Source organism: Anabrus simplex, chromosome 1, assembly GCF_040414725.1.
Source record: "Anabrus simplex isolate iqAnaSimp1 chromosome 1, ASM4041472v1, whole genome shotgun sequence".
Lineage (NCBI taxonomy): Eukaryota > Metazoa > Arthropoda > Insecta > Orthoptera > Tettigoniidae > Anabrus > Anabrus simplex.
Window position 1 is genome coordinate 440,606,294 of NC_090265.1, and position 18,921 is coordinate 440,625,214.

Below are 18,921 nucleotides of genomic sequence, written 5' to 3' on the forward strand. Positions count from 1 at the left end.
GCAAGTCAACCGGATTCTTATAGAGGAATAGCACTAGGACCAGAGCCCTTTTAATCTATTTACAAGACTGCTACCGGTAACTCAAAGTCAACACCATAGTGGATCCACTTCTGCCAGAAGAATAATTTGGCTTTAGACATTGCCGATCTACATTGATGGCTTTTGGAAACCTATTCACTGAGATTCAATAGAGGATTGAAATTCATGACAAGATGTTTGCCGTCTTCATTCATTTCAGCAGAGCTTTTTATACAGTGAATAGGAGTGTGCTTATGGAAAAACTAGAGAATGCAGTAGGGCTATCAGGGCTGACAATGCTAATCTCAAATATACTGGCGGAATAACTTATACAGGTGGGGATGATCTATCAGAATCGAATTGGGTAAGTCAAATGGTGGGTACGCTGTAGGGCGGCCCGCTCAGTCCAATGTTGTTTAATATTTTCACGAGCGATGTTGTCACCAATTTCAAAAACAGCGCATTGACCTCAACCATCTACATTTATGCAGACGATGTGGCTCTCGCCCTAGACAACATACTCGTAGATACTAGTAACAAGGCGATGGATCTTCTTACAGAGTGGGCAGAAGATGTGGTGATGGTGGTGATTTTTGTTTTCAGAGGAAGTACAACTAGGCAACCATCCTCTACATAACGATCAGGGAGAAAATTGGAAGGGATCCGACACTTCGAAAAATGAAGATATCGGCCGAAGGAAGACAAGGCCACGAAGGGCGTGAAAATGAAACACTTCCTAGGCCTCGAGTGCTCTAATACCGTCGGGGTCGGAAAAGAACAAGAGTTGACCAAGGAAAGTCGGATGGGATAGATGGAAGTGAGGTGTCTGGCACAAGTAAGTGGGAGCAATGACAGGAGTCATCTAAAGGCCCCGTGGTAGCCAACCGACGTTCCAAAGTACAGAGTCTAGGGCCCGTTTAGTCACTTCTTACGATCGCGCCCACCCAGAGGGGGATGGACAGAAAAGAATGATTTGGTAATATATGAAAGAAGGGCAACGTTTTAGCTTTTATAAAAGTAGGTAGACTACACAGAAGATAAGATGTAACTTGCAAAGGTTAAGTGCTGATACCAAGGCATCATTTTAAGTACCTGGGCATCATCATCCAAGTAACTGCATCAGCCTTTACAATTCATATAAGGGAAAGACTAGTTTCTGCTAGAAACATTATAAGCGACATCAGACATACCGTATATCGAGAAAGTTGGTAACCGTGGTAATGATATTATTTGTATTGAAAGCAATACCCGTGTTTACTTATGGATTAGAATTCGTATGGGGACACCTACCGAAGAAGCAATTAAGGGAGGTTGACAATACTTGAAAAAATGTTTAGGGCTTTCAAAATATTCGTGGTCTCGCTACACTTATGCACTGACGACTGAAACATTTCTAGAGGAGAACCTGAGGTTGCAGCTCCTCTTGCCATCTTCAGCTGATTGCACGGATCTCCTACAAGAGTTGCGAACGAAACGGAACAAACTTGCGAAGATTTTTACATCACCACGGCTATGCAAACCAAAGACATCAAAATACGAGTTGTAGTACTTATATAGTGACACGATTGGCAATGCATGGTTGCCACCATCGAATTTGCCGATTGAAGTGTTTCCGTGAGGCAACTGACTAGTGCATTTATGGTTTGTTGAGAAAAAAAGTGTGGAAAAAATATCACGTCATGAGGTGTGCCTATAGAGCAGCATCACTTGCACAATTCTGTTTAGAATAATTTTTATTAGCCTCTCATGCCCATTGGACGTATCCCTTATTATTATTATTATTATTATTATTATTATTATTATTATTATTATTATTATTATTATTATTATTATTATTATTATTATTATTATTATTATTATTATTATTAAAGTGCATTTTTAAATATCTATAATAGTAGCAGTCGAACTCTCAACATTCCATAGTTAAAGCGAATATTGAAAACCTTTTACTAAATTCTGACGTGTATTATCGTTATAGCTCTGCTAGAATTCAGTTCCTGAACTTACCGTAATCACCGCTAAATGTATGAAGTATCACCGTTCGCTTTTCAAAGTATTCACTTGCAATCCACGGCAAAGTATTATATTAAGTTGACGTTCCTTGTCATAGTGTTCACTCTAAGAACTTGTATTCGTGTTTCGTGCAGTGCATGCAGTGTTCAAAACCATTAGCGGAGAAGACTGTCCGTTGTTATCGTGATATATTGTAACTTGAATTATTTATTTATATATAATTCATGGGGGGTCAGAAGTTTCAGTACGATGAAAGTGGAGGAACATTTTTTTATTTCCTTTTGTCATTTCTGGCTTTACTTCTCATTCCCGGCACTTATTATTGGTGGCCACGTAAACAAAAACAAGGTTAGTATCAAGTAAATCACTTCAAGTATGATTTGTTGGACCACAGTGTTCAAGTGTAAGAAGTGTGTTATCATTAATGTTTGCCTTTAAATGGTTGCTTGTCCAATCCGTCCTTCACGTTTCTTGATTTTGTGCTTGAGCCATCCTGTTACATATATCTACCTCATCGGAGCGTCGACGGTCCTCTTACATTTCTTTCAGTGATAGACTTCACCTGTAAAATCTTTCCATACCTATGATTTGTTCAAAATGTATTCTATCCAACAGACCCACCTTCTAACACATATAATCAGCCAGAGTACTGTACGTCTTATAAACAGCACTGATCTGGTATTTTTAAATTAAATTTTTGATCACTACGCAGAATGCCTATGTATTTAAGCCTCTTCATTTTTCGTGCTGTCTATTGCGAATATATTATTATTAAAACCTTGCTTTCAAAAGTGTTTGTATTGCATCACTGTAATTAGTGTAACAAGTCCAGTGGAGGGTGAGGCAGGCACCACTCCCTTGACTGATCACTTCGTCATTTTGGCAGGAGGGGGGAGGAGGGAATTTTTATAAGGATAAACTCCATATATTGAGCTTGCTAATAATTGTTTCGTTTATTCATTTGTATATTTACAAAACTGTCTTCCAATGAAGGTAGCCCCACAGGATGCAGTATACTCACTAATAGGTGCATTCAGGGAAACTGGGTGGAATATGGAGCGGTGATAATGGTATAGGAAACATGAGGTCACGTAAGGTTGACATAAAATTGTTAGTGTTAAACTGTAGAAGTAGCCTAGTGTAAAGATAGGAATAGAATTAAGTAATTTAATAGAGAGATATCTAGCAAATGTCGCTGTCGGCTGTTACTTGTTTCTCAGCATACTATTTTCCAGGCTAAAAGCTCACTTCAAATTCACAGCAGTTGTGTTTAAACTTCTAGTGGCTGTGTAGGCCAATTCTTGAGTAGAACGTAATGTCCACACACCATGCAGCTTAAGGATGGGATAGATCTTGGCTGGGTTTGGCAAAGTTTGACCCGTTGCTTCATATCTGCGGTGTTCTTTTTTTTTTCAAAGTGTTGAATTAAGGCACACATAGTTTGGCGCTGAAGTATATGGTCCTTGGCAAGTGCTTCCTAGGTTCTTAGGTTTACTTCTCTCATTTTTAAGGTTTGTATCATTTGGACTTTGAAGCATCTCAAGGCGGCACTCTGTGATCTGGAACTAGGGTGAACTTCACTTAGATGATCTGATGCAGTAGTCTTGTGTTATTCATACACCGCACGTGCCCTGTTCATCTAAGGCGATGTCCAACGACCAATGCTTCTATACTCTTAACGCATGCTTTCTTAAGAACTTCAACATTGGTGACATAGTTCTTCTACTTGATGTTCATGATAGAGAGTAGTTTTTGCTGGTGAAAACACTCAAGCTTTTTGATGTCACAGCAAGATAGGGCCCATGTTTTCCAGCCGTAGAGAAGTGTTGAGATGACTGCTCACTGGTACACCATTAGTTTTGTCTGAATTGTAAAGTTTTTATGCCTGAAGACTCAATGGAATAATTGATCATAGGCCACATGGGCAGCACATAGCCTGTTTTCTACATCTGTTCTGAAGTACAGGGTACAGGTCTTCCACAAGATACTTCCAAGATATGTGAATTGGTTTGAACTTGTTCCAGTTTGGTGTTTGAGATGTGAAAGTTAATTTCAGGGGTGTTAGTTCCTGTTGCAAGCTGATCAAGTATCTTGATTTTTTTGGCATTGATGGTTGGCCAAAACAATCATATGCATCCTTAAAACTGTTGACTGACTGTTTCAGATCCTCTGGTGTAAGAGCCAGGTATGCGGTATCATCAGCATACTTCATCTGGTCAAAGACAAAATTCCAAAGGGGGTAGAAATTATGTAAGTTATAGGACAGATGGAGGACTATTCAATCTTAGCAGACTGCAAGCAAAAAATAAGGTATCTATTACTTCCATCTTAAACTCCAGTATGCAGAGGATAATGTTATATTGGCATACTTGGGACGTGATCTTCAGCAAACCCTGGATGCATTTAATAAGGCATATAGGAGCATTGGTCTAGACATAAACACCAGTAATATGCAAGTTTTATATCAACCTGCACAAACCTGTAACACTTCTGCTCCTGCTGTCATGATTAATGGAACTAGCTTACAAAATATTGAACACCCCTTCCCTATCTGGGAGGTCACCTCTCAACAATTGCGAACATTGATGCTGGTATCCGATATTGCCTCATGCTACTGCAGCCTATGGTCGTATGTGAATTAGGGTGTTTGACAACCATAACATCAGTACTCAAACTAAGTTCTATGTAGCCTATAGCAAGCCATTGTTTTATCAACTCTACTTTATGGTTGTAAAATATGGGTTACATACAGAAGGCACTCGCTATATCTGGAAAAATACCATCAACGTTGCATTAGGAGAATCCTAGGAATAAAGTGACAAGACAGACACACTTATAGAAGTGTTTTGGAGCAAGCTAATACAACTACTGTTGAGGCTCTCATAACAAAACACCAGCTCCGATGGACAGGTTATTGTAATTTGCATGCCTGAGTCGCATCTGCCAAAACAAATCATGTTGTGTCAGTTGAAGACCGGACAGAAAAAACTGGGTGGGCAACAAAAACACTATAAAGACGTTCTGAATGTGAATCTAAAGAAATGTCAAATTGACCCTGAAAATTGGGAGGTTGTGCCATCCACTTGTCCAGAATGGCATTGCCCCATTCACCAAGGGCATCTATCCATTGAACTACAGCGAAGAAAACTTCAGTCTGAAAAACGGAACGCTAGGAAAGAGCATATGAATAGCAGAAGTATCAGCCCTCGGGGACCAGTGGTTACCCAAGACACTGTGTGCCAACATTGTAGAAGAGCCTGTGCTTTCAGAATTTGATTATGCAAACATCAAAGAACTTGTGCAATATGAACTTTACTTTTGGAAGACAATCATACTTGTTAACAAGTGATAGCCTAATAATAAATAAATCATCAGCCGCCATCAAAACGGTATCTAATCTCTACTCTGGGGTTGTCTGTTGTCTCATAAAGCATGGCAGCCTGGTGTAAGGCAAACAGAGTAGGGGCAAGTATGCAGCCCTGCTTCAATCCATGTGTGATTGGGAATGGTTCAGAGAGGTGGTTTTGATTTGAGTACCTGTCCAGTCGTACCATCATCGAGTGCTGTCACCAGGCCCACAAAATGCTCAGGGCAGCCACAGCATCTCAGCGCTGCCCACATAGCGAATCTAGGAATGCTGAAAAACTTACTGCACTGAATAAACAAGAGAGAAAGAATCCACCTTCCATCATGGAGTGCTTCACCAGGCCCACAAAATGCTCAGGACAGCATCAGCAACTCAGCATGCCCACATAGTAAGTCCAGGAATGCTGATAAACTTACTGCACTGAAAAAAACAAGAGGTAAAGAATCCACCTTGTCAGTATTAATAAAAAAAACTATTTTATATGTTAATTACTTGTACTTGATTCGAGAACATATCATTCTCTTCTTCAGCGATAGTATTTCACTATTTCAATGACTTAATTAAAATAAATGTTCAATTATTATCAGAACACTATCAAAGGCCTTTTGCAGATCATAAAACACAAACTAGAGAGGCTTCTGTTGTTCTCCACATTTTTCTTGCAGTTGCCTCGCACAGAAGATCATGACAACTGTACCTCTGGAGGCTCGGAAACCACATTGAGATTCTGTTAGGCCAATTCTACACGAACTGTTCAAACGCTTCTGTTTGCCGTCTGCAACCTATATGTGACTGTCTAAATGTGGTTGTTTAAAGGCAATCAAAATGCTCCGTGATTTCACATGAACAATGAAAACGCTGATATTGAGCAAGTCACCTTCAAAATGAGGATCTGGTGTATTGCGGGACTTAGTTTGGTTGAAGAAATTTGTAAAGAAAAATTTCGTGAAAAGAGACGTTGGTGGACTCGCTCCACATTACCAAACCTCCTGTCTGGCTTCTCGGCTGAATGGTCAGCATAGTGCCCTTCTATTCAGAGGACCCGGGTTCAATTACTGCATGGTTCAGAGATTTTAACTTTAAATGGTTTATTCCCTTGGCTTGGGGACGGGATGTTTATGCGCCAACATCCGTGCAATTCACACACGACACTGCCGTCCATCACAATAACATGTAGTTTCCTATACATGCCATATGCCACCCACCCTTGTCGGAGGGTCTGCCTTATAAGGGCTGTACAGGGCTAGAAATAGTCACACAGAATTATTATTATTGTTAATATTATTATCAAACCTCCTTTCACATCATGTTCTGAAACATAGAATGTATCCAGACAAGTTCTTTCAGTTCCATAGAATGTCGGTTTCCACATTAGATGAACTACTTCATTTAGTGGATGCTGATATTGCAAAACATGATACCGTTGGGTTTCCAAAATTGATAGGATGAGGATGAAGAGTCTCGTTTTTAAGGGTAAGCCTCAACCTTGAATTAGTTCCAGAAGGATTTAGTCTGGTCCAGATGCTTTCCTAGGCTTCAGATTGTCAAGTGCCGTGCAGAATTCCTGATAAGTTGTTAGCATTACCATCCCTGGTTGAGGTGGAAGTTGTGGCACATCCCATAGAAAGTCATCGGCAGCAGTGGAGCTATGATTTAAAAGAGTGGAGAAGTGTTACTTCCAACATTCCAGGGTCTCTACAGTTGGTAAAGGTGTTAGTGCCACCAACTGTTTTCAGAATTTCAATTGAAGAGCGAGATGGACTGTAGATCTCTTTTATACTCATGTAGAAGTACTGCAAGCCTCTGGCTTCAGATAGTCTTTGGAGTTGTAGAGCTTTCCCTTGACACTGGTTATTTTTCTTATTTATGTCCGACACTTCTGTTTCAGATCTTGAAACACAGCTTTCTTCATGCTGAATGAAGGATGTTGAAGGGGTGGATGGGCTTCCCGTTTGGCACTGATGAGGCTCAGAATTTCTGCATTGTTGTCCTCAAACCAGTTTTGCCTCTTTCTTTTCTCATAACCAATAATTTCCTCAGCTGGCTCAATAATAATCCTTTGGAGTATTAACTATTCTTGCTCAATGTCATGCTTTCATATTCGATTGCTTGTCAATCGGTTCATGATTACTTTTTGGGAATCTAATGAATTGGATGTATCTGACAGTTTGAAAGAGGCAAACTTGCGTTGGGGCTTTCTTAGGTGATGAGTAGTTGGTTTTCGATGGAAGGAGACTGAGTTGATAAATCAGAACGTCTTATTTATTGGTACTGCTTTCACAAACCGTGCAACAAAATCGTCCCTCACATTTTAAATTGATTTGCCACTATTTATTATTATTTAGTGTATGATGCTTACAAGACAGTAAGGATTACAGTAAATTATTACATAATACAATTTACATCATTAGGACCACTTTTCAAATATGGATAGAAAGGTCTGCAATCCATCGAATTCCTTCTGGAGATGCTGAGTGAAGTTCATCCAACAAGCCTTGATATGCACGTAGAAGGGCACCCCTGAACAATATGCTTGATGGTTTGCAATTCAAAACCGCAATCACATTGGCGAGAATTTATCCAACCCCAATGATGTAGTTCGATCAGTACCACATCGAATCCTGTTTAACCTTGACCAGACTGTCTGAGATAGATTAAAGCCATCGAGCCTTGTGGTGGGACCGAGCTCGATAGCTGCAGTCGCTTAAGTGCGGCCGGTATCCAGTAATCGGGAGATAGTGGGTTTGAATCCCACTGTCGGCAGCCCTGAAGATGGTTTTTTGTGGTTTCCCATTTTCACACCAGGCAAATGCTGGGGCTGTACCTTAATTAAGGCCACGGCCGCTTCCTTCCCATTCCTATGCCTTTCCTATCCCATCGTCGCCGTAAGACCTATCTGAGTCGGTGCGACGTAAAGCAAATAGCAGTACCTTGTGGTGGGATCATTGATTGAAAGTAGGCCATGAGGTGTCGAGTTTAACCATTCATCTCTCCAGGCATTTCAGAGATTGAACCTGGTTGACGCAAGATCTACAGCCGTCTTGCAAGCTGGCTTTCTTGATTTCAATCTTGGTTTAGAAAAACGTTTGACATCATGATTAATTGGAAGAGCATCATTTTCCAAGATCCTACACCACAGGCGAACAAGAGCTTGCTGTCTCCTAAGATGGGGTGGAGCGATGTTACATAGTACGGGCAAACACTGGGAGGGTGTACAACGTAGAGTAGCAGAGATGATATGCATTGTCTGGCGAAGTTGAATATCCACAAGATGGCAGTGAGAGCTATTTAACCAAATGCCTGCACAATATTCAGCTGGGGAATATACAACAGCCAAAGCAGTAGTCCTGAGTGTACTGGCGTTGGCACCCCATGATGTTCCAGCTAACCTACTAAGTATGTTATTACTAATTTTATGCTCATAAATCCACACAGCGGCCAGCAAACGTTCCTCAGTCATATAATCACTTGTATGAGCCGTTCTTTCAATATCTTTCAATATCAGTGGGTATCTGACAATATAAATAAATACATAATGAGTAGGAGTATACAGACTTGTGTGCACTCTGTACTTATTTGATTACTGTTTACATGAAGGAGTGATAGCAAATGAATGGAGAGTTGTAATAGTAGCCCCAGTGTACAAAGGAAGGGGTGAAAAACATGGTTAGTCAGCCTGACATGTTGTTTGTAAGCTCTGGGAAAGCATTCTTTCTGTTCATATTAGACATGTTTATGAAATTACTAGCTGGTTTGATAGAAGACAGTTCAGGTTTAGGAAAGGTTATTCCAGTGAGGCTCAACTTGGATTATAAGTGCGGCCAGTATCCAGTATTCGGGAGATAGGTTCGAACCCCACTGTCGGCAGCCCCGAAAATGGTTTTCCGTGGTTTCCCATTTTCACACCAGGCAAATGCTGGGGCTGTACCTTAATTAAGGCCACGGCCACTTCCTTCCCACTCCTAGCCCTTTCCTGTCCCATCGTCACCGTAAGACCTATCTGTGTCGGTGCGACGTAAAACAACTAGCTAGCAACTTGGATTCCAGCAAGATATAACAAATACTTTATATTTAGGACGTCAAAGGGGCTGTATTGCTATTGACTTCTCCAAGGCTTTCAACAGGGTAGACCAGAGGTTCTTAGCTGGGCACCCGTTCAAGCTAGCCCAGTGTAGCTGGGCTGACCTGGCGTAAATGCTGGCAGCTTATGTAGTAATGAAATGGCGTATGGCTTTTAGTGCCGGGAGATCCCAGGATGGGTTCGGCTCGCCAGGTGCAGGTCTTTTGATTTGACTCCCGTAGGCGACCTGCACATCGTGATGTGGATGGAATGATGATGAAGACAACACATACACCCAGCCCTCGTGCCAGGGAAATTAACCAATGATGGTTAAAATTCCTGACTCTGCCAGGAATCGAACCTGGGACCCCTGTGACCAAAGGCCAGCAATGTAACCATTTAGCCACGGAGCCGGACAGCTTATGTAGTAGCCTAAGCATACTTCACAGAGAAGCAAGGGAGTATTGACGTTTTATTGTGATTACGAAGCTCTCCTTCACTATTCAGGAAAGTGCTGGTTGGGATACATTATTTAAAATAAAACTCTATAATCGCAACAAAAAAGAAACTGACCTTTTCAAGATATTCCGGTCTGATTTATACTGCGCTCCATATAAACAGTCAGTTTTATTTTCTTATATTTATTCATTCAAAGAAAACTGACATGTTATAATTTTTGTGTTACAGTCTACAGAGGTACAGAGTTTAACCATACAAACTACAATTTACAATTCCTTGGGTGGGAATGACTGTATTATCATTAAAAAGAAAAAGAAGATTCCTGTTATTCATTAAGCGAAAAGTAATATAATTACATAATAATGCAACAATGATTTTGCACAATGTTGTAGTGTGGTGTGACTTTCCCTGTTCACTGAATTTTGAAAATAATATTTAAAATTTAACAGGTGTCCAATGATAATGGCTGGCCTCTAAATGGCGGGAGGGAGTTTCATCATGAGTGAGGACATAGAAATTTATTCTCCAAGACTGAAGTATAACATCAGCATAAGTGTATATACCAGATAGAAGTACAGTATGCCCTCAAATAAATAACCTCACTGATTTTATTCCTAGTAAGCATGATTGGATTGTTGTTGAGTTTGTCAGATAATTTAAACCCAAACAACCACAAGCCACAGCTTATCCAAATTAACTCTGTATTATATTAGAACTGTTTCCAAAGCACCTCTTAAAATGTGGGGTTGTAGGCCTAATTCTGTATTGTATCTGGTCAAAATACATAAACTGCAGTGAACATAAATAACTTATTTCTTACAATGTAAATTGAAAATGACATGGATTTCTGCCCTCTTCCTTTCACTATTTTCTGCCACCATTTCAGACTTGGGTATCACAGCATTGTGCATAGAATCTTAAGGACAATATACGGAACAATAATGAGAGTTGTTACTTGTAATATCACAGCAGTGATCAAGAGTGACTGGGAGAACTTCACCCAACCTTCATATCCTGTGATGTAGCCGCAATGTCATTGTGGTTGAATACCATACATTCTCATTGCCTGCCAGCCTGCCCACTTACAGTGCTGTGCGCCTGCGGGAAGGAATGCCCCTTGTGAGCACCTCTGGGGTAGACCATGTTTGATGAGTGACAGAAACGAGGCCTTTTGGACTAGACAAAGGGTGGCTACGTTTCAAGGAAAGAGAGCTCAGAGAATTAGAGTAGGTGAAGTGTTATCTGATCCTGTAATGATTAAGAGTAGGGTCCCATAGGGCAGTGTTACTGGACCTCTGTGTTTCCTTATATATATAAATGATATGAGTAAAGAACTGGGATCACAGATAAGGCTATTTGCATATGATGTTATGTTGTATAGAGTAGTAAATGAGTTGCAGGATTGTGAGCAACTGCAGGAGGATCTAGACAATGTTGCGAGTTGGACAGCAGACAACGGTATGATGGTAAATGGGTTGAAAAGTCAGGTTGTAAGTTTCAACAAGAGGATAAGTTCTCTTAGTTTTAATTACTGCATTGATGGGGTAATAGTGGTATCTCATCAAGCTCACTGTAAGGAATGATCTTCATTGTGGTAATTGCATTAAAGAAGTTCTAAAGAATAGTTACAGATCTTTTTCAAATGGGTATGAGAGTATTGAGTGGTTGTAGTGAGGACGTAAAGAAGAGGGCATGTAAATCTCTGGTAAGACAACAATTTTATAGTATGGTTTCCACACCAGGACTATGTAGGCTATCTTGATACAAGAACTGAAAAAGATCCGAAAGGGCCGAGGAAATAGCCATGTGGTTAGGTTTGCACAGCTGTGAGCTTACATTTGGGAGACAGCTGGTTTGAACCCCACTGTCAACAGCCCTGATACGAAGACAGTGAACCTAAGACCAGATGATGCCCAAGATTATGCAAAGTCGTGAGCCATGATTAAAACAGCAGAACCTGAACAAGCAGGGAAACGCTAGGAAGAAGAGATTTACATATTCAAACCCTAGAGTAAGATGTAAATCTAAAAATGACATCTAAATACAAAAAGTACAGTTGCATATTGTTGGAAAAATAGAATTCTATGCTAGATTGGAGAGCAATGGGGAGTTCATTAAGATAAGTTCCAAAATTCAAGTTTTTTAAGCATTTGAATAGAAATAAACATACGTATTTTTACGTTTCTACATATATTTGAGTGTGATTTGATAGAATCTGATTATTTCTCAGGAACAAAACATGTCATTCTATTTTAATAAAGTTATTTCTTTTTCGGGTATAATTGTGTTACCATATGTTTTCTTCTTCAGATAGTTTATAAATTACGGTAGTTTTGGTAGACGGAAGAACCTAACAGTTATAAATTAACTGAGTCGAAAGTAAAGATAGCTTCATATATCACAAAAAAAAGTCAATCAAAAATATTAAAAGAATTTCAGGTGTTGCATTTTGTTTTTCATGTCAGTGTACATATTTACTTCTTAATGTTAGTATCAGAAATTGTGTGACATTTTCATTATCTCCATCGTTAACAGCCATGGCCATTAGCTGAAATTAATTAAATATGGCATCACTCTCAGAATTCAACTCAGTAGAGTATAGAAAGGGTAAAACAATATTCATACCTTGGAACCATAATAAATGAAGACTGGGATTGCTCACAAGAAGTCAAGGTACGCATTGGAAAAGCAAAAAGTGTGTTCCAGAAAATGAGTAATTTGTTTAAAAGCCACAATCTAACTTTAGGGACTAAAATCAGATTTCTGCACTGTTATGTATTTTCTGTTCTTTTATATGGTGTAGAGACATGGACCTTAAATAAAAACACAGAGAAGAAGCTGGAGGTCTTTTCCGTGGTTTTCCATTTTCACACGAGGCAAATGCTGGGGCTGTACCTTAATTGAGGCCACGGCCGCTTCCTTCCCACTCCTAGCCCTTTCCTGTCCCAACGTCGCCGTTAGACCTATCTGTGTCGGTGCGACGTAAAACAACTAGAAAAAAAAAAAAAAGCTGAAGGCCTTTGAAACATGGCTTTATAGGCGAATCCTGAGAATATCTTGGACCCAGAGAATGACAAACGTGGAAGTAATGAGAAGGATGAACACAACACCTCAGTTGATCAAGATAATGAAATGCCGAAAGCTGCAGTATCTGGGACATATAATGCGGAATACAGATAGATACAACCTGCTCCAGGGGAAAATCAACAGCAAAAGAGGTCCTGGAAGAAGACTAATATCTTTGCTTGACAATCTTCGAGGCTGGTGCAATATGTCATCAGTTGAACCGTTCCGTGCTGCCACAAACAAGACAAAAATAGCCATCATAATCGCCAACATCCGAAACGGATAGGAACCGAGAGAAGAAGAAGAAAATTTCATGGTATAGGTATACAATTCTCCCTCAGCCAAGACTTGTAGAACATGCCATGTATGGCGATGTTCTCATCTTTCTAGTTGCATACCTTTCTTCCTCTGTTGATTACTAACTGTTTACTAAATACTCCAAGGTGTCTATATCTGGTGAATCATTTGCCCCTACCATTATTTTGTTCTGCAGCCCAACAAACATGTGAGATCATTGTGAGGTCGATATTTCTCTGCTAATATACTTTATGGTACTACTGGCATTTGTAAGTACATCGTGCAAATGTTTCTGAACACTATTACCATTCTCACTATGTGACTAAACTATTCAAAACATGACATCCCATCTATCATTTATCATACGTCACTCTACCATGTAATTACGTTAAGGTGTCGTGCCAAGTGACTGGGTATAGCCAAACACTAAATTAATGCTTAAAACTATGATACATTGGTGTGGAGAGATACAAAACAACAAACTGGGGGAGTAACTTACTCGAAGGTATTCTTAATACAAGCCTTGCTCACAGCTGTGGCGTGGCACATGTAATCAAAAGCTAGCTTACCAATTAACGGAATATAGTATTGGTAGTTCGAGGAGGTAGCAGGTAGGGACTCTATTCGGAGGCAACCCTGCCCAGGGAGAGGTGCTCCTGCCTATGTGAGTCCCAGAGCACATTGATCCGGTGTGTAGCATCTGGTAAGGGTCCCATCTCAGGGTTACGAGCGAAGATGTCAGTGGATTCTACAGCAGAGAAGATGGGCTTCGGAACGGTGGTGGTTGCGGAAGAGGCAGCCCAATAGTATGCAAGTATGAGTATACTATTCAGCAGCAGTGTTTGTTTCCTATGTTAGGGGTAGCTGCAAGGGTTTCTGTTCCCCATGTAAGGGGCGACCTGAATAATTGCTGGCAGAAAGCTCTAAAATGCGAGTGGCGACCCCATCGTAACAGTAGTCTAAAATGAGTGGTGGTAATTACCAGCCTCAGAAAAGTTTTGGGCATACCCTGCTAACAGAGATGTGCAATTCTTGTGCTGGGGGTGCTGTGATGTGTGGTCAACCAGTGGTTAATATTGTGAAGGTGGGAATAATAAACGTTGTGACCCTGACTGGAAAATCAGAGGAGTTGATTGATTTTATGGAGAAAGAGAATGTTGCAATGATGGGACTGAGTGAGGTCAAGTGGAAGGGAAAGGGAGTGAAGAGGATGGAATTGAGGAGGTGAGGTAAAGAATGGAGTAGGAGTGATTGTTAACAAAATCCTGGATGAAAATGTGGATAGGGTAGACTACATTAGTTACAGAATAATCAGAATACGACTGAGGACAGAAGGAGTGAAAGATTTCATCCAAGTTTATGCATCCTAAACTGGAAACAGTGAAGAAAATATAGAGGAATTCTTGGAGACACTTGAGGAAGTAATCACAGATGTGGAAGTAATAGTCACGGGAGACCTCAATGCACATGTTGGAAATGACAGAATTGGTAAAGAAGAAGTGATATTTATAGGTCCATTCAGATAAGGAGAAAGAAGAAGCGAGGGAGGTAAGTTGATTGATTTTTGTGAGAGAAATGGAAAGATTGTTGGTAACATTTGGTTTAGAAATAAGAATAGTAGAAAGATCACTAGATTGTTAATTATTTTTTGGTCGAGAAAATAAATCTTATACTGTTAATGGATGTAACAGCACTTCCAGGAGAGGCGTTTGATGGAGACCACAGGGTAGTGGTAGCAGTATGGAAAATAGTGAGTGTAAAAGAAATAAGACAGTAGAAAATAGAAGCATGGAAATTAAAAGATAGAAAGAACTCGGAAGAAATTTCAGGAGGAATTAAAACAGCACATTCCTATGTCAGAAATAGAAACTGAAGAAAAATGGACCAAATTAAATTAAATGTGCAGAGAAGATTTGTGGTAGAACTTCAGCGAGAGTGAAGGAAAAGGAGACACCTTGGTGAAATGAAAAGGTGAAGGAGGCTGTTAAATAAATGAAGAAAGTATCGTAAGATGGAATAGAGATAGGAAAGAAGGAAGTAAGATTAAGTAGCAGGAAATTAAAAGTAAGTGTAAAAAGTGGTAAATGGGGAAAAGAAAAGATGTTGGGAGAGATTCACACAAGAGTTGGAAAAGGATGTATATGGTGGAAAAAGGATGTTGTATGGATTGATAAAAAATAAGAGAAAAGAAAAAAGTATACAGAAGACAAATGAAGAAAGTGAGTGAAAATATAATAACAGATCCAGTGGAGATAAAAAATACATGGAAATATTATTTCAGTAAACTCCTGAATTTGAGAAATGATGCAGGAGAGAATGTAGTGGTAAATCGGGATGATCCAGAAATGGAGAGTGATGTTGCAATGGCAGAGGTGGAAATGGCTGTTAAATGAAAATGGGAAAAGCAGCTGGGCTGGATGAAATGTGTGTAGAAATGATGATGGCAGAAGTTCTACATTGGTTATGTAAGCTGTTAGGTGTATATGGAGGAAAAAGCAAGTACATGATGATTGGTGTAAAGGTGTAATAATACAAGTACGGTATTTAAGAAAGATGAAAGGAGGGTATGTGACAAGTATCAAGGAATTACACTGTTGTCACAAGTTTCCAAAATACTGGAGAGAATAATAGAAAAGAGGATGAGAGGAAGAGTGGAAAGTAATTTAGAAGAGCTGTATGGATTTCAACAGGGCAGGTCAACAATAGACCCTATTTATGTTTACCATGAGTTTACTGATGGGAATATGGAAAAGATTTGGTGATATTGTTAATTGAGAAACGGTGTGGGAAACCCCGGAAAGAAAAGAATGTGGAAGGCAATTGATGGAAGTGGTGAAAGCAATGTATAAGAATTGTTCCAATTGTGTCCAAACTCCAGTGGGGAGAATAGATTGGTTTAAAAACCAAACAACCAAGGGAAGTGTATTGTCTCTCCATTTATGTTTATAATGAGTATTAATGAAATTCTGAAGGGAACAAGGGCAAGGTATGGAGGGGCTATGAAAATATTGTTGTTTGCAGATGATGTAGTGATCTGGGGAGTCAACATTACAGAAGTGCAAATCCAACTAGATGCAATTTTGAGAAATATAATATGAAAATCAGTGTTGAGAAGAGCAAAACAGTGGTGATGACAAGAGAAAGAGAAGGAATTGTTATCAAAACCCCATGGCACTACAGTCCTTGAAGGGCCTTGGCATACCAAGTGACCGCTGCTCAGCCTGAAGGCCTGCAATTACGAGGTTTCGTATGGCCAGCACGGCGAATCCTCTCTGCCGTTATTCTTGGCTTTCTAGACCGGGGCCGCTACCTCACCGTCAATAGCTCCTCAGTTCTAATCATGTAGGCTGAGTGGACCTCGAACCAGCCCTCAGGTCTGGGTAAAAATCCCTGACCTGGCTGGGAATCAAACCCGGGGCCTCTGGGTAAGAGGCAGGCACGCTACCCCTACACCACGGGGCCGGCATGGAATTGTTATCAGGAGACAAAATTTTGAGGTTGTTGAATACTTCAAATATTTGGGAAGTGAAATGATGCAAGATGCAAGGTTGGATAAGATCAGCAGAAGGGTACAAGTGGGAAATACTTTCTACCAGAATCTGATGAACATGGTGTGGAACAGAGAAGTTACTATGAAGTGTAGGGAGATAATGTACAAGATATACTACAGTATACCTCTATATTAACGTATACACCAGAGACTTGGACTTTGACAGCAAGAAATGGGAGTAAAATTCAGGCCAGTGAGATGAAGTTCCTGAGGAGTATGATAGGTAAGACAGGGAGAGACAGAGTAAGAAATGTTGAGGTCAGAAAAGAGATAGGGGTAAAACAAACTGGGTGGTAGGATGGAGAAGAATTCATTGAGATGGTTTGGACATGTTGTGAGGATGGAGGAGGAAAGGAAACCAAAACACGTGTTGGAGGCTAAGATAGAAGGAAAAAGGGCAGGAGGAAGGCCAAGAACAATATAAGAAAAAGAAGATTGGGCTGGAATTCTATTACCGAAGAGGAGTGGTAGAAGGAGTGGCAACAGTGGAGAAGTGCCATCAACACGCCTGGCGGGAGCTGGACAAGGGGAAGTGATGATGATGATGATGATGAGTATTGGTAGTTCGAATCCTACATTGTACAAAAATTTTAACATCGATATGAGACTTCATTGCTTAAGCACATGCCAGTGTGTGCCACGTGCGAGCAGTGAACATTGCTTAAGCACATGCCAGTGTGTGCCATATGCAAGCAGTGAAACGCCGCTATTTTGTTTTTGTGTGCTATGTTTACTGCACTGCTGTACAATCAGAATGAAGTTGTTTCATTCGCCATGTATTCTACAGAAAAAATACAGTGACACATTCTTTATCACCGGGGAAGCAGGCAGTACATCTGTATCAGGAACAGTATCCAAACAAGGGACATCTGGCTGCAAAGTCTTTCTGCGATGTTGATATTTTTTTGAATGACAGGGATACTTCAAACGACACCGCATGTCTGAGATAAAAATGTCATGTCTGGTGAGAATGAGGAGGCTGTTGTAGACACAGCTTGCAATAACCCACGTACCAATACATGGGCAGTTGGACAGTGGGTGAACATCAGCCAGGATTTCTGTACTACAAATACTGCATGTGCATAAATATCACCCCTGCCATCTACAGCCAATCCAGGAACTCCACAGCCAGGATTTTGAATCTTGAATGAATTTCTGCGTGTGGCTCTTTGGAGATCATCGAAAATGATACAGTATTCTTGTCGAAAATCCTGTTCCTGGACGAATTGTGATTCCACAATAATGGTACCGTCATCTGCCACAAAGTGCACTATTGAAGTACTGACAGTTCCCACAGTATGACAGGCAGCCTGTCAAGTGCAATGGGAAATGAATGTATGGTGGGGAAACTTGTGTAATTGCCTCATTTCTGTGAGGGCATTTTAACAGGCGCACACTACCTGCATTTTCTATGCCATGGACTCCCATTTCTGCTGCCACTTGGAAAACATTTAATGATGCGGGTTCAATGGGATGGAGCTCCACCACATTGGATGTTAGCGTTCAGTAACTGCCACATCCAGTGAAATGGGCAGGAAGAGGAGGACCTGTCTCTTGGCCCAGTGGGTGACAGGATTTAATGCCATTAGACTTAAACCTGTGGAGGCATTAGAAACAGCGTACACCCAGGAACCAGAAAATCCTTAGCGCCTTTGACAACTCATTGCCGAAACCTGCAGATCAATAACAACTGGCTATGTTACAGCACACCAGAATATCCATTCACTGACATGCCCAGGTGTGCATAAATCAATAAGATACTCAATTCGAGCTCTTGCTAACGTAACTAACCATTGTTAGTGCAGTTTCGTGCCTCGCTCACGCTACCTACCCTGTCCTTGTTGGACCCTAATGACATTTCGGCCATTTATATGGCTACATACACTTTCATTCACTGAAAATTTGCATGAAAGAGGTTATTGCACATATATTAAGAGACTGTCAAAACTAAATAAAACAAAAATAAATGACTATCCCTGTCTCGGACTTGAACTATCGGATGCAAGACTGGCACACCGTAGAGCTTAGTGTGCTCACACCTTTTACGCTGTTCTGCACTGCGGCACATTGTGCGTGATAGTTTTAACACTA

At 40.4% G+C, this 18,921-nt stretch overlaps 1 protein-coding gene across 1 annotated transcript in view; it reads left to right on the forward strand.

Moving 5' to 3' along the window:
* Window positions 1-2,144: 2,144 nt before the first annotated feature.
* The window catches only part of Sec63 (translocation protein Sec63), a 388,322-nt gene continuing 371,545 nt past the window's right edge, over window positions 2,145-18,921 (forward strand). Inside the window, exon 1 of the mRNA XM_067135181.2 lies at window positions 2,145-2,379. Within this exon, the coding sequence (XP_066991282.1) occupies window positions 2,256-2,379 (124 nt within the window). The 5' untranslated portion in view covers window positions 2,145-2,255. The remainder of the gene's footprint in view (window positions 2,380-18,921) is intronic.